Below are 17,480 nucleotides of genomic sequence, written 5' to 3' on the forward strand. Positions count from 1 at the left end.
CCTAGAATCAGCCCTCAGTTTTGCTGCTATGCTCAGATCTCAAACATAGAGTATCTCTATGTCTTTCTACTTTTTAATTTAAAGTAAAAAGTAATCTTTCTGCACAATGGCCCATTTCAAAATAATGTTGGATTATAATTATTGATTCATATTTTTTTAATTATTTAAAAATGACAGCAGGTAAAGTCAGTGCTGATTTATTTATTTATTTTTAAAGATATGTTTTGGGCCAGATAGTGACTTCATTAGAGATGCAGGGTTGAAAAGAGGAGAAAGAGGGGATGGCATTACTTACAATGTTTATTGTCCTCTGGATTCAAACCCTCTTCCCTGGCAGCTCTTACCAACAGCAGCCCAATGGTTTTTCCAGCTTTGAATGTCATTAGCTTTACCCATATTTTAAATTGACTAAAGTTCCTTCACGTTTTCACCTTTCTTGATTCATTTGAGGTATTTGTAAATTACTTGAGAGGGAAACAAAACAATGAAGACAGAAATCCAGGGGAAATTTATTTAGCTTTTTATTTAATTGAGAATATGTTTAAACTATACAAATAGTCTGTAGAGAGTTGGACAATATGAAATGAAAATAACAGATTGAAACACCACTTTTTCTTCTTCGCTTTGTAAAACCACTGCAGCTGAATATTATACAATCAGAATGTTCCAAAAAAAGTGTAAAAATATAAATAAAAAAATAATCCTTAAATGTGCCCTGAAATAAACCAGATAACAATCTCTTACAGGTTCCCCTAAATTACAATATTTAAAATATAATATATGATTAGGAGCTAATACAAAGTTTGGAGATTAACACCCATACATTCAAGGACTAAGTTAATTCTTCGTATTCAAAATGACAGAATCAGAAGCTAAAACATCAAAAATATATACAATGCACTTCCCCAATGATATACATGCAGTATATTACATTTGGTGAGAGTGAATCTTTCTGTTGAAAATCAAATGGTTGTTCTACTCAGTGTGATTGACAGGAGAGATGATCATAGGGGCAGAGTTTTTACCACCATCGTTGTTACAGGGACAGAAGTATGGGTAGAGTTTATCTTTGAAGTAGCAGCCAGTGAAGGAGTAGATCAGAGCTGCAGCATCAACATCATAAAAGGAGACCAAACTCTCCTCATAATCCACAAACACCCCCACCTTCTCAGGCTGAGACTTCAGAGAGAGACGGACTGGAGGATCAGCAAGAGCTTGGTACTCATTTCCATTCCTCAACACTATCGCCCAGTAACCATCCTCAGGAGTCCCTGAGATGATTCCCTTCCTGTTGATCGACTCTCTGGCCACTCCTAAATCCCACTTAGTCTTCCCTTTAACCCGAACCTCGTAGTAGAATCTTCCTGAAAAGAAACTCTGCTTTGCTAAGACACAAGGACACAAATCAAATCTCTCTGGATTGTCTGGGAGATTCTTCTTCACAACACCATCTTTCACTTGTTTTCCATCATCAGACAGGATGAGATAGGGAAGTGCTGTATCAGGATCAAGAGTCACATCCACCTTATACTGCTGGACCCTCTTCAGCTCCACCTCAGGGAGCAGCTTCTTCATCTGTTTACTGAGCGTCTCCTCCAGCTGAGTCACAGCTCTCCTCACAGTCCCCTCATATGAAGGTGGACGGACCCTGACTTCTGTCCAGTTCTTGGTGGGTGGAGCAGCGTTCAGGGACGTGAAGCTTTGGAGGAGGTGGAGCTGGTCTTCAGAGCGTGAGAGCTGCTCCACCTCAGAGCTTCTCTTCTTCAGCTCAGAGATTTCGTGTTCCAGCTCTTTGATGAAGCCTTCAGCCTGTTCCTCTGTCTCTCTCTGCTTCTCTTTGATGGTGTCGATGAGCTCGGCCTGGCTTCTCTCAACAGACTCCTTCAGAGCGGTGAAGAACTGAACACCATCTGCTATCTCTCTGTATGTTCCTTCCTTACTGAGCTCCACTGAGCGATTCATCTCCTGAATCTTCAGTCGTCTCTTCTGGATCATCTGCTGAATTTCAGCCTCTGTCTTCCCCAGCTCAGCCTTCTTTCCTTCATTTTCTTCTTTCAGAGGAACAACATCATGTGTCTTGTGGTCTAAAACAGTGCAGAGCATGCAGACACACACCTGGTCGGTCTTACAGAACAGCTCCAGCAGTTTGTCGTGCTTCACACACATCCTGCCTTCCAGGTTCTCCACAGGGTCCATCAGCTGATGTTTCTTCAGGCCTGCCCTTGTCAGGTGAGGCTCCAGGTGAGTCTCACAGTAGGACTCCAGACAGACCAGGCAGGACTTCAGGGCCTTCAGTCTGGTTCCAGTGCAGACGTCACAGGGAACTTCTCCTGGTTTGACTACTTATTGCTCTGAGCTGCTGCTGCTGGCTTTCTGTTGAGCTGACTGTCTGAACTGAGCAGCCATCTCAGAGATGAAAGTGTTGACCAGCAGCTCAGGTTTTGGGAAAAAGAGCTTATTACAGTTGGGACACTTTAATGGGACATTTCTATCCCAGTGTTCAGAGATGCAGGCTTTACAGAAGTTGTGTCCACATGGTATGGTGACTGGATCAGTGAACACATCCAGACAGATGGAGCACAGCAACTGATCTTCAGTTGGCAGAAAGATGACAGTCGACATATCTTCACTCTGAAATAGTGTGCAAAACAAGATTTTTATTTAGTATGTTTTGTATTATTTGTTCAAAGTTAAACAATGGGTCATTGTGGCTCCTGTAAATCCGGCAGCAGACATGTCTACAATCTGAGGACAAAAAGTGTACAAAAATCAACAATTCAATCACTTTTGATTATCTGTACAAAAAAATCAAACAGTGAGTCATCATGAATGATGTTAACATATTATGAATACCTGAGTGAAAGAGAGCTCTGATTTTAATTTCCGTGTTGTTATTTCCATGAGATCACAAAACCAAGAAAAGAAAGTGATAACATGGAGATCTTCATCACAATACATTTCATTCCAAATACCATTATATTATGAGGGGCTGTACAGGCCGTAATTCATACTGGTCCTCTCACACACATACATTCTCCTTTTACATACATATATTTTCACTCTCACACACATACATTCTCCTTTTACATACATACATTTTCCCTCTCACACACATACATTCTCCTTTTAGGTATACATTTTCCCTCTCAAACATACATTCTCCTTTTACATACATACATTTTCACTCTCACACACATATATATTTACACTCACACATTCATACATTTTGCTCTCATATTATCATATTTCAATGCACACATTCATACATTGTCACTCACATATTTATATGTTTCACTCACACATATACATTTTGCTCTCATATTCACAGTGGCGTTTTTATATGTACAAAAGTGGTGGGGCACAAAAAACGTAGATGTTTATATAAGCTTCTGCAGTGACGTGCAGTGAGGTTCATGGCTGCTGAGGCACTGGCACTGACTCTTCAGGTTTACAAATATTATATTTGACCTAAATCAAAATATAGTATTATTTTCAAAAGCTTTTTTAGTCTGATGCTTCGATTACTTTTAAACAGACAGTTTAACTAAAGGATACCCAAAAAATGTAATTTTATCATTTAAATATTGAATTGTTCTCTCTTAGTAAGATCCAATTTTCAATACAATGGCGGTCTTACCTTGACTTGAAGATGAAGTCCATTTGCCTATCCTTCTGGACAAACATCTCTGTTACTTTTTTTGTAAAAGTCCTCCTTATCTTCTTGTAGTTTCAAAAGTCGAATCATAAATCTAATCGATAGATTTATGATTCGAAAATTATAAAAGTAGGGTAGACGTGGATATTATCCGGCTGAACAAAACGTGCATTTATCTAACAGGTATGTTTCCCACAGATCTTATTTCGAGCTATTTTCTAAAATCCTATGGAGAAATCTCATTGCTTTTTTGTCGAGGGAAGCCAAGCGCAGCTTACTTCCTGGTTTTAGAACGCGTCACTGCACCTCTCTCGTCTCCTCTTCACACACCACACTTTTCGCGGCACACGTACTTACAGCCAATCAGCTCTGAATTATGTGAGATGACGTATGGTGGGGATGGCAGCTCAGTGCCCCTATGGTCATTATTTTTTTTGCCACACACATTAAATAGGAAAATACTCTGAGCATGCACAGTGTAGTTTTTACAGTCACCATTCACTTAGACAGTGAGAGGGAGGGGCATGATCAAGTTTTGTCCCACATGGCTCTAAACAGCTCAATAGGCACACACTGTAGACACTAATTAGAAGAACACAGACTAAAACAGCAATGTACAGACGAATCAGATGATTAAACATGATCTTAAAATATATTTTATATATTTTTATTTTTATTTTTTTGTAATAATTATTTTTAATACTTTCTGCTGACACTAGGTGGGGCTGTGCCCCACCTGCCCCTAATGACCAGTCGCCACTGCATATTCATATATTTTAACGCTCATATTTATCTATTTTGCTCTCATGCACATTCATTCAGTGTTTACATTTAATATTATAAATAATATATGCATGTCTGAAGACAATATATGTATGCAAGAGAAGAATGCATGTATGTGTGAGAGAAAGTATAGTGGAAACGGAAGGAGTATAGTTGAAACGGAAGGCAGGTCATTATCGCGCTGTGATTGGCTCAGAAGGTTGAGCGGGGCAGGCTCATGTTCAGAACTTCGGATTCAAATCAACATGATGGAGGGAGATGAATGTTGAACTAGGAGCAGAGAAATAATCATATATTAAAAGACAGCAGCATCATTAGAGACCGACCAGAGTGACAAAGTGTGTCACTTTGCTGAAGGATAGTTGTGACCAGCTATCCAGGGCAGTCTTTAAAGACTTTCTAAGGTGTAAAATTCTGCTGCCGGAGTACTGACTGGAAATAGTGCTGATATCATGTCTACCATATCCTCTGTCCAACAATATAAGTCTCATGAAGAAAGGTGTTAAAACGCTTGTTCAAAATAGCAGAGAAACATGCATTCTTGTACTCAGGAGGGGACATTGACAGAGGATTACTCAAAAGGTACACAGTAAAAGTACTTCATAGTACTTGTGGGAGTAGTTTCACTAGTACTGAGTCCAACAGAATCAATCTCAATAAACGTTTTTTCCCTCATCAAACTTAGCAGAAGTGGCTTGATTTTGTTCTCAGGAGGGGACATTGACAGACGAAAAAAAAAACACACTAGAAGGACTTCATTGTATTGTGGTAGTAGGTATAAGACTACTGAGTCCAGCAGTATCAATATCATTAAGAACTAATGGTAAAATTGTCTTTTTATCACTCATCAAAGATAGCAGAAAACATGCATTATGTACTATGGAGGGGACTTTGACAGAGGATTACTCAAAAAGTACACAGTAAAAGTACTTCATTTTATTTCTGGTAGCAGTCAATTAGTACTGAGTCCAACAGTGTCAGTTTTATAAAGAACTTAGGGAAACAAATACTTGTATCGATCATCAAATATAGCAGGAAAGAAAATGAAGAGCTGCTGATTTGAAAAAACAAACGCGAGAGACGGCTGAGTGACCGCAGTCCAGAATCGCTGTATAGTTTAAATCTCCTAACAATGTTGTCCATTTTAGACATAGACTTATTATATTTACAGCCCTTAATAATATTCATTTTATGGGCTCAATGTGTGTCTTGGCCGTTTTCATTGTGATCGCTAAATTCACCTTGTTTCCCCTTGTTTATAATATTATCACCAATCCAAGCAAACGAGTGCTTTTGTTTTGAAGTCACTTCCGTGAGTTTCGCCCCGCCCCTCGCTCCAATGACCATTAGACCATTTAGTAAGGTAAAAAACAAAAAGCAAAAAGGCCGATCAGACGCTCTTCCGTTTACTTTTTTAATAAATAAAAACAAATGGTCCGAAGATACACGGATTAATCTCCCTCTATCATGTTGATTTGAATCAGAAGTTCTGAACATGAGCCCGCCCCGCTCAAACTTCTGAGCCAATCACAGCGCGATAATGACCTGCCTTCCGTTTCAACTATACTCCTTCCGTTTCCACTATACTTTCTCTCACACATACATGCATTCTTCTCTTGCATACATATATTGTCTTCAGACATGCATATATTATTTATAATATTAAATGGAAACACTGAATGAATGTGCATATGAGCGTCAAAATATATGAATATGAGAGCAAAATGTATATATGTGTGAGTGAAAAATGTATAAATATGTGAGTGACAATGTATGAATGTGTGCGTTGAAATATGATAATATGAGTGCAAAATGTATGAAGGTGTGAGTGTAAATATATGTGTGAGAGTGAAAATGTATGTATGTAAAAGGAGAATGTGTGTGTATGAGAGGACCAGTATGAATTACGGCCAGTACGGCCCCTCATATTATATTGTTGAACCAAAATGCTTTTTCTCTTGCCGGTTTACCACAAGGTGAGTACGTTTTTATATCCTGCTTCTTTACACATACTTTCTCCAGTACAGGTTAGCTCTGAGTGTTAGCGATGCTTGCTAATGTAAACAAATACCATATTACGTCCAAAACACGTTGCATTGTTTCTGATAGCAACGTTTCTGATAGGGCTGTGGGTGTAAAGCCCGCCCACATTTCAGATATTACGTCATGACCGCAGCAAATCTGGATCAGCTCTGCTGTTCCCCCGTTTTTAGAGATTTGGGCACGGAGGAAAAAAGAGAGGGTTTTATTTTCTGACACTTTGTGAGTCTCCTGACACACGGGGGACACATATTTATGTATAAAAGACATCAAAACGTGTATTTTGCATAATAGGGGACTTTTAAAGCACTGGATCTAAATACTATTTTGAGCTAAGAGGTATTTTACTCGAGTATTCTCATTTTATTCTAATATATACTTCACTATGTTTACAGCTGGTCTGCACACCTGCCTGGGATGCTAACATTGACTGGGTTGGAAGAGATAACATCAATATGAGTGAGGCGCATTAATTTAATGCAGGGGTGTCCAAACTACGGCCCGGGGGCCAAATGCGGCACGCAAGCCATTTTGAATTGGCCCTCAGCTAATTCCAAAAGTATAATGGAATATGCCCCATAAATGAAACTTTTGCTTGTCTTGTATTGCATTTCTTTAGTGTACTACTTAACATATATTACACATTATATTCATGTGATAATAAGCCCACTTTCAAAATAATTCCATCAATTACAGTTGAATACATTTTCTAATACATCTAAGTTGATAAAAAAAAGCCTAATAACTTATTTCCATAACAAGCTTGAAATACACCCTTCATATTTCCTCTTATTATAATCAATCTGAAGCTTCTGTTTTAAGGAATGAGCTGCCAACAAAATACATTAAACTCTTTGGAGAGCTGTGATGTAGGCTGTTTTTTTCTTAAAGCACATTCAAGTATAAAGCATGATTTGCCTACATTTGATTGATTTTGCTAACTTATAACTCAATTTAAGAGGCAGTATACCTCTCCTCTAGTAAGTGGCCCAGCCCTTCGTATGTTTTTCTATATGTGGCCCTCGGAGAAAAAAGTGTGGACATCCCTGATGTAATGGATGCCTAACCGCCAGTATGTTTTTCTTTTTTGCCAAAGATAGTTTCTTTAACTCAATGTCTTTTGTTTTCCACTGACAACATGCAGCTTAGATTAACCACTGCAGTGATGCACACTCATGCACCACTGATTCCAACTTCCACACCTCAATGTACCTTTTTCATTCGTCGTACGTTGGTAACGAGCATTGACATGTATCACAGTTTGAAAACATGTGGGGGAACAGGTCTGACTGGTCTGCAGTGCAGAGTAGAGTGTGAGCTTGTTGTTTCACAGATACAAATAGCGTTCACTGTTAAAGTTTATATTCAAACTCATCAGATTGACTATTTTACAAATATCAGACTGAGTTTTATATTTTGGTGCATTTTTAAGACTAAACATGTGGGGTTGGTTCACTCTGCTTTTTTTGGGGGGGGTTTAACAAACATCATTTCGTATGGCTGCCTCTCACTGATCTCTGCCTGCTGCCAGTAACTTATATTATATAACAGTAAGATTTAGCTTCTTATTTGTAGAATAGTAAAATAAATATGACCTAATACTATTCTAAAATGTCATGAAAGGCACCTAAAAATCAAATATATTAAAACAATGATAACGTAATCACACATCTTAAGCATTTAAGTAATAATAACCCAAGCCTTCTGGTTCTTGATTTTAAAAATAAATATGCTTCTAAAAATATGATAATCGAATCCCTCTATTACTGTAACATCATATATATTTACTCACCTTCCCATATGGTTTTCAGAGTTTAAACATGTTTGAAGTGTACTTTATATTTTTAAATATCACCCTAATATTTTCCTCAAACCATGTATTGCAGTTTACAGTCAGATTCATTCATTTAGTTTTATCGCAGCATCTTTGGTTGAAGAGGAAGAAAAATTCACTTGTTCTGTTTAAAGGCATTCAGTGTCAGTCAGCCTGGAGAAAGATGATGAAGAGGAGGCTCTGGATTGCAGAAAAATATATTTAATATCATTTCTCTTCACAGACCTCCGACTACCAAAGGACTTTAGTTAAACATTTTCCCTGGCTGCGGCACTTCCTGTCTGAGCAGAGCTGAGGCTTTGAGTTTATACAGGACACAGGTATGTTAGCTTAAGCTAATGCTAGCTGCTGTATGCTGTCTAATCTTCACTAGCCGGAATTCAGTCACTGGGGTTGGTTTTTACCAGTTTTATTTTTATTCCAAAATGTACACTGAGCCAAATGTATGACATAATATTATTCATAAGATGTTAAGAATTCAGATTCTAACATTTGACCAAATATTAAGTTAGTAATGTTGTCTCTGTAGTGCACTCACCTGTGTTTTGCAGAGATTCTTCTGTGTTGTTGAGATAAAGCTGCTGGATTCAGTCGAATGTTTCTTAGAGAGAAACAGAGAGACTTGTCACGACTGCAGCTCTGCTGTCACTTAAAGTGCTTTACCTGTTAATGCAGTGCAGTTGAAGCTCTCCTATCAGTGTTGCTCCACCTCTCACTGGCCAGTCGCCAAGAGGGGGTGGAGGAAATATTCAGTATATTTATTGAAGTAAAATAACTAATACAACACTGTGAAAGATACTATAGTACAAGTAAAAGCATTCAAAACCGTCCTGCAGTAAAAGTATGTATGTTTCATCAGTTAAATACAGTACGATCAGCAACATGCACTTTATCTAATCTAAAGTGATTATCTTGCAATTAATGTTCTGTCAATGCTCTACTATTATAATCTGAAAAGTACCTAAAGCTGTCAGGCAAATAGAGTAGAATTATAAGTTGTATAAACATATTAAAAAGTACAAGTAACTCAAATTGGTAAGTACAGCACCTCAGAATCTTAGTTACAATAATTCCACCAAAGAAAAATACCGAAGAGTCAAAGTTCTGCATTCAAATGGCATTGCAATAAAACAACATAAAATAAGGGCATATCCTACTTTGCAGTTAATATCTATGTATCAAATATACAAAGTTTAAGTTCAGTGTAGGAAAATCAAGCAGTAACAATGAAAGTTTGTGAATGCAAATCTCCTGATATGAATATATGCTCTTTCTGTGTGTGTTTTGATCAATCATAAGTGGCAGAGTTTTTGATTACCAGGTTATTCCTCACATGACCAACTCTGGGTTCATAAATATGCTCTCCTTCTTTGTCCATCCCATGTGACCTGAACAAAGCATTAGCATTAGCCTGTTAGCATTATCTTAGCTACAGAGTTCAGGGGTTCTCAGCTCTTCTCTCTTTATTTCTTCACTTTGTTCACACTATAAAAACACCCTGTAGTTGAAAATGTGAACAGATATCACAAAAGATGGATGAGGCACAACTTTGTTCTCTCCTTTAGTGTAAAACTACTGAACCTCATATTAATTATGATCAGGATTTTTCTATGTTAAACATTGATGTCAAATAATTGTGTATGAATGAATCCTTAATTTACCTTTTTAAAAATTGTTGAGTTGGTTTTCCTAACTCAACGTATTCCTATACTCTTAAATGTTTTCGAGGTTGTATTCTTTTAGTAAGTTGATTAATTTGATAGCATTTAAGGAAAAGAGATACAACATTAAAGGTGGGGTAGGTAATTTTGGAGAAACCAGCTCGAGATTGCTAGAATTTGAAAATACACAACCGGAAAAAATCTGCCACTTCCTCACAGAGCCCCTCCTCCAACACACACGAACGCGCACATGAACAATGAGGGCACGAGATAAGTTTGTGCACAGATGGAAGGCTGACAGGCAGGTAGGCCATCCAGTTATTTTAGCCGGGCCGGCTCAAATGATTGGTCGTGCTTTTTACAGTACTACGGCTTCCACAGATGAAATTTTTTTATGGATTTTTTGTCAAAGCACTTAAGATATTCATTGCTATCGGGATGTTAAGAGCATTCCATGGAATATAACAAAAAGTGTATCTCGAGCCGGTTTCTCAAACTTACCTACCCCACCTTTAATGTATAAGTTCTGTTGACGTAATAATGTTGGTAATTACATCAACTTAATATTGTGTGTAATTTAAACTCGGATTTCTGCGTTGATTGACTTAAAACTAAATTCAAGTTGTAGTAAGTAATGCAATTGGCTTGATAACTTAATTTTTCTACACCTTGAGTTAAGGATTTCAAGTCCACTCCCACTTAACATGCCTGGACAAGTTCAGACAGTTAAGACTGTGTGTTCGAGGACATAAGCTGAAGAAATACTATACAAAGGACATTTTTAAGGTGAGTGTCATCTTTTGTCAATCAAATACAGTAGATAGCCTTGTAGTTGCACAGCAAATTGCTGTTTGACCAAAATTAACAGCATTTGAACTGTGGATAGTTCTGTGAGAGGGTACAAAGTAATAGAGGCAGACAGTTTCTTTTTTGTGTTTCTTGCTCATTTCATGCAGTGTTGCTTTTATATCTAGAAAAACCTGCAGGAAGACCTGTTAGGTATGGTATTTGTATTGTAAAAATACTTTGGTTTCTATTGGGATATAACTTTTTATAAAAAAAATGTCTCAGTCTTAAAGGCTGCATTACATCTATGTAAAGATGTGTAAAGTATCGTAATGTGATTCTGTCAGTATCACCCAGACATACGTGTATCTACTTGATGTTAAGACTTTGCATCAACAGTAATCGCAAAGTATGCCATTCTAGGCCGATTGGTATCTTGTAAAGTTGATTCCTTATTGATTGATTTCTTCCTCTTCAGGCACACTTGCAGAACTTTATTGAAATCAGCTTGAAGTTAGTTAAACATGCTACAGATACTGCCAGGATGACACACACATGCAGACTCACAAGGTGAAAACAATACCATCGTCGCTTTAGCAGCTGGTAATAATGGCTCTGAATTAACTAATGGCGCGTTTCCACTACAGCGCGGAGCACGGTTTAAGAGGGCTGTGACGTCAGCGGCCCGTCTTTGGTTGCGTTTCCACTTGGCCTAGTACCGGCCGGCGGGTCCTAATTCACAGTTTTTCTGGCCTCATAAAATCGTGGGTCTAGGGCCAGAGACAACGAGGCTGAGTTGGGCTGAGTATGCTAAACTAGAGAGAGCATCGCTGGCAAGGGGGCTACAACTACAACAAGATGGACATATTTGACCGTGATTTAATTGTAATACACGTTTCAAAATGATGCCGAAGTAACAACATACTGATACCGGTTAGTAAAAACCATGAATTAATGCTTTGTCAAGTCTGCAGACAGACGGCAGGCGAAAAACCTTTTAAAATGCGTGTTTTCTAAATGGAGATTGGCTAAGCTAACGCAGTATATGCTCCGACCGTCCACACTCACAACAACGGCCTATACAGACATAAATAAAGCAGCGACTGTATTCGCCATGACACAGGCAGTCTGTGGTTTGTACTTGTTTAACTTTTGTCTAGTTTCTGAACATATATGAGGAGCTGTGAGCTCTGAGTGCTAACAGCTAACGGCTGTGTTGTTTTTCTGGGGTTCTCATTGAAGATGACGTCACGGCTCCGCCTACACTGCGTTACTATAGATACTACCCCAGTTCCTAAACTGTAATGGAAATGCGCCATAAAGTGAGCCAGTCCTAACGAGGCCTAGCCATACCGAGCGAGGCCGAGCGAGGCCGTGAAGTGGAAACGCGCCATAAGAGTGATTTTAAAAAGTATGCAATCACCTAATTCATTATCTCTTATACGCTAACCTATCATTTAATTTGCTTCAAAATGACACGAAAGAGTTTAAGGCAGGCCTTGATGGACAAGTGATGAATATCGCCATCATCAGTGACCAGTCCACCCCAGGATCTGACCATAAGATGGCAACCATCGTGGTCGAGGGAACCAAAGTCGTTGAGGGATAGGATATCCCAAGGTGCTGTGCTTTGCTGTTGGGCATAATATTTGCTCTGAATCTGAGCTATCGCAAGGAACTTAAATATACTTTTGAAGTGTTTCAGAAGCTGTTCCTTGAACTTGATGGATTGAAAGCCAGTGCAAAAGCAATGAGTCTCAAGTACAGTATTTTCTGAAGATTCCACTAGTTCCACAGCATGTTACTTGGCTTTGGCGGTTCTCTCCATGGAGACTTGGGTTTTTAAGGGGTCACAATTGTTTAAGATGTATTTAGATGTGTTCCAAAATATGTTATACTGCCTTTGGAGCTGGCCAGCATTTAATCATTAAAAAGGTGATGAATGAGCAAGCATTCTGCGTAAAATGTGTTCATACTGTTTAAAATAATGACTGTCGGCATGTAAACATCTTTGTTACATCTTTTGTAAAATGGATACAGTATGTGTGATCTGCAGATTGGTGGCCATTGAAAGTTTGTTACTGTAGTTTTACAAAAAGTTTGCAAAAGTTCTAGAAAATTATTTTAAAACTAGAGTTACAACATTTTACAGATTTTACACATTTGGCACTGGTTGTAAATATGCAAAGGCCTCTAACTTTGATGTGATGGCAGAATTGATTTGCCGTTTCCCCTTTCATTTCCCATGGTAATATGGCTTATTTGTTTATTTATTATTTGTGGGCCAATTTACATTTCTGTTAATTATTTAATTTTTCTCAAGATTGAAATATCATGTGTTGAAATACACAACTGCAGTTCAAAATAAAAAAGTGAATCGCCTAACATTGTTGTTGTTGTATTAATTAATTTCTTAAAAGGCAAAAAACTTAATTTATAAATGGTTGTCAACTTAAAAACTTTGAATTAAACACTTACAAAAGAAAAAAGACATACATTTCTTGGGGGTGCTTAGGGGGTGCTATGGCTATCCTGGGGGGTGCTTCAGCAAAGCTCTGCTGTCACTGAGACAGACTTTAACTTCGATAAGATAAGATAAAGCTCTGCTCTTTGAGCATTTGTTCCACCTCTCAGTGGCCCGTAACTAAGAGGGAGTGGAGGAAGTATTCCCATCATTTACTAAAGCAAAAGTTTGAATATGACATTGTGAAAAAACGTTAACACAAGTAGAATTCCTGCATTTCCAAACATCTAGTTCAAGTATTCTCATCAAAATGCACTTTATAATAACTGAAGTGCTCGTTGTATAGTAAAAGTGTGTATCAGTGCGCTACTGATGTAATCTAGAAATATTCCAAAACTGTTGTTCGAGTAGAAGTATAAGGTTGCAATAAAAAACAAAAACAAGTCCAACTACAATTTGTATTTCAGAAACACTCAGTTTTATTTATACCACCACTGAAAATACTCAATTACAAGGCAAGGCAAGGCAAGGCAAGTTTATTTATATACCTTTCAACACAAGGCAATTCAAAGTAAAAAGTTCTGCATTTAAAATGTTTAGTTAAATGTCCTTTTTGTAGCAATTAAACTCCTAATAATTGAAGTCACAGTTCAGCTCATTGCTCTGTTTAATAATGAAATAAAACAAACCATAACTAAAGATGGACTATACGGTCAACAAAAAATGTTGGAGGAAAAACTACCCCATTGTCTTTCCACCAACCCAGACATACAAGAGGGGACCTGAATACCATAAACCACACCCTGGAGAACTACTGGAAGTGGTCAAAAACAAATGCGTGCCTTGTAAACAATAATGATAATGATACTAATAAAAACAACAAACACAGGCTAACTACACCGTCTCTTTTCTAAAGGCCTTAGTTGTAAAAAAAATGTTTTGTGGATGCACCTTTTGCACTACATGTACCAGTGACATTGAGAATAAGATTGATTATGAATGCCTAATGCTTAATACAGTGTTGGAGTGTCTAACACGACATGTTGGCTATCTACTGTAGTTAGCTATCACCATATGAGTGGCTCTTGAAATTTAAATTGGAGTTATTATTTAACACCCTATGGTTAGACTTGCAGTGTTGGCCTGTGTCTATTGTTCAGGCAGTGAGAGGTATTATACGAGAAGTGTTTTTTTAAGCAGACCGGGCTCTCTCATAGAGCCAGCAGCTCCTCGCAGCTCCAAAATGTATTATGTATACAATGATTGGACAATAAAAACTAATTTCCCTGGCTCAAGACACAATTGGACATGCAATTGTTTTTTGTTCATTGGTACATTGTGTTTGTTAAATCAACATTCTTGAAGGCAGGTTATGCAGTCATTAGAATAAATGAGACATTACATGATATCAATTTTGTTTTGAAAAATCTGCTTGTAATTTTAGTAAACAACATCAAAGAAAGAAAAAAGAACATTAAATGGTTGTTCTACTCAGTGTGATTGACAGGAGAGATGATCAGCAGTGCAGAGTTTTTACCATAATCATTAAGACCTGGACCAAAATGAGGGTAGAGTTTCTCAGTGAAACAGCAGCCAGTGAAGGAGTAGATCAGAGCTGCAGCATCAACATCATAAAAGGAGACCAGACCCTCCTCATAATCCACAAACACCCCCACCTTCTCAGGCTGAGACTTCAGAGAGAGACGGACTGGAGGGCCAGAAAGCGCTTCGTACTCATTTTCTATCAGCCATATTATCCAGCAACCATCCTGAGGAGTCGCTGTGACGCTTCCCTTCCTGTTGATCGACTCTCTGGCCACTCCTAGAATCCACTCAGTCTTCCCTTTAACCTGAACCTCGTAATAATATCTACCTGAAGAGAAACTCTGCTTTGCTAAGACACGAGCACAAGGATCAAATCTCTCTGGATTATCTGGGAGATTCTTCTTCACATCACCACAGTTTACTTGTTTTCCATCATCAGACAGGATGAGGTTGGGATGTGCTGTATCAGGATCAAGAGTCACCTCCAACTCATACTGCTGGACCCTCTTCAGCTCCACCTCAAGCAGCTTCTTCATCTGTTCACTGAGTGTCTCCTCCAGCTGAGTCACAGCTCTCACCACAGTCCCCTCATAGGAAGGTGGACGGACCCTGACTTCTGTCCAGTTCTTGGTGGGTGGAGCAGCGTTCAGGGACGTGAAGCTTTGGAGGAGGTGGAGCTGGTCTTCAGAGCGTGACAGCTTCTCCACCTCAGAGCTTCTCTTCTTCAGCTCAGAGATTTCCTGTTCCAGCTCTTTGATGAAGCCTTCAGCCTGTTCCTCTGTCTCTCTCTGCTTCTCTTTGATGGTGTCAATGAGCTCGGCCTGGCTTCTCTCAACAGACTCCTTCAGAGCGGTGAAGACCTGAACACCATCTGCTATCTCTCTGTCTGCTCCTTCCTTACTGAGCTCCACTGAGAGATTCATCTCCTGAATCTTCAGTTGTCTCTTCTGGATCATCTGCTGAATTTCAGCCTCTGTCTTCCCCAGCTCAGCCTTCTTTCCTTCATATCCTTCTTTCAGAGGAACAACATCATGTGTCTTGTGGTCTAAAAGAGTGCAGAGCATGCAGACACACACCTGGTCGGTCTTACAGAACAGCTCCAGCAGTTTATCGTGCTTCACACACATCCTGCCTTCCAGGTTCTCCTCAGGGTCGATCAGCTGATGTTTCTTCAGACCTGCTCTTGTCAGATGAGACTCCAGGTGAGTCTCACAGTAGGACTCCAGACACACCAGGCAGGACTTCAGGGCCTTCAGTCTGGTTCCAGTGCAGGCGTCACAGGGAACTTCTCCTGGTTTGACAACTTGTTGCTCTGAGCTGCTGCTGCAGGCTTTCTGTTGAGCTGACTGTCTGAACTGAGCAGCCATCTCAGAGATGAAAGTGTTGACGCGCAGCTCAGGCTTTATGTTGAAAACCTCTTTGCAGTTGGGACACTGACTCGGGACATTTCTATCCCAGTGTTCAGAGATGCAGGCTTTACAGAAGTTGTGTCCACATGGTATGGCGACTGGATCAGTGAACACATCCAGACAGATGGAGCACAGAAACTGATCTTCAGTCAGCAGACAGCTGGCAGCAGACATGTCTACTCTCTGGGGATAAACATGTTGGAAAAAACATTAAAGGTCACCTACTATGCAAAATCCACTTTTCCTGTCTTTTATACATCAACATGTGTCCCCTCGGTAAAGATACTCTGAAAGCTTCAGGAACAAAGATTCTCCCTCTTTTTGTCCTGATCCATTTATATAAAAACCTGTCTGAAAATGAGCTGATCAGATTTTGGCCACTTTATGATGTCATAACGATTTTTTGGCTTGTGTAACCATTAGCCAATCAGCAACCAAGATAACCCCCCCCACCTTATCACCTGAATCTCCTCCTAGAGCACCATTGTGTTCTTTTTAACCAAATATCTCTCAGAGGGGCGTGGGGAGTGGCTCCTTATTTTCATCTAAAGTAACAGACAGAGAATCAGCACTTTTGAAACAGAGGGGATTATGGGATGCTGCAATGATCTGTTTGGTGTTTCGAGGCCAAACACTTCAGAGACATGTTTTGTATATCTGAGACCTATAATAAAGTAATGAAAAACAGTATAATAGGAGACCTTTAAATATAGTTTTAATTATTTGTTTAAAAATAATCAAACTATGAATTGTCCTGAATTATGTACAAATAGAAACTGAGTGAAGAAGAGCCTGATGTGCAGTTCATTTTTATTTATTGGAAATCACCAAGCCAAGAAAATAAGTGATAATAGAGATGTTTTTCACAACAATAATAAATGAAAACAATATGATATTATATTATTGAGCTTAATGTAATTATTAATAAATTAACAATGATTAACTTACACACATTAATTCAACATATGTATTGAAAGAAAACACACAAAACAGGACCATGACAGAGGGAGAGTAAAAAGGTGAATGTATTCAGGTACTGTACTTGAGTTTTCTTTTATATTTTGTATTTATACCTCTCCACCAAAAATATCAACTAAATTATGATTTAATAAACCTCAGGGTAATTTAACAAGCAATACAATAAAATGTTCTATACATTTATCCATCAATAATTATAATCCAATTGTATAATACATTTTACTTTTTAAAAAGGATATTCTTTAAATGTTTTAACTTTTTCTTAGTATATTTCCACATTGTGGTATTTTAATTAACGATTTTTTGGCTTGTGTAACCATTAGCC

General features: G+C 38.5%; 1 protein-coding gene and 1 pseudogene across 2 annotated transcripts in view; both read right to left on the minus strand.

The window, feature by feature from the left end:
- The window catches only part of LOC117479712 (E3 ubiquitin-protein ligase TRIM21-like), a 31,284-nt gene that overhangs the window by 11,543 nt on the left and 2,261 nt on the right, over positions 1-17,480 (minus strand). Inside the window, exon 2 of one of the 2 annotated variants that reach the window (XM_034126801.1) lies at positions 14,867-16,358. In XM_034126801.1, the coding sequence (XP_033982692.1) occupies positions 14,867-16,351 (1,485 nt within the window). In that variant the 5' untranslated portion in view covers positions 16,352-16,358. Of the gene's footprint in view, positions 1-13,783; positions 16,361-17,480 lie in introns of those variants that run through there. The other variant, XM_034126800.1, reaches the window with a different exon arrangement.
- Positions 505-8,957, minus strand: LOC117479709 (annotated as a pseudogene).

This window comes from Trematomus bernacchii, unplaced genomic scaffold, assembly GCF_902827165.1.
Source record: "Trematomus bernacchii unplaced genomic scaffold, fTreBer1.1, whole genome shotgun sequence".
Classification (NCBI taxonomy): domain Eukaryota; kingdom Metazoa; phylum Chordata; class Actinopteri; order Perciformes; family Nototheniidae; genus Trematomus; species Trematomus bernacchii.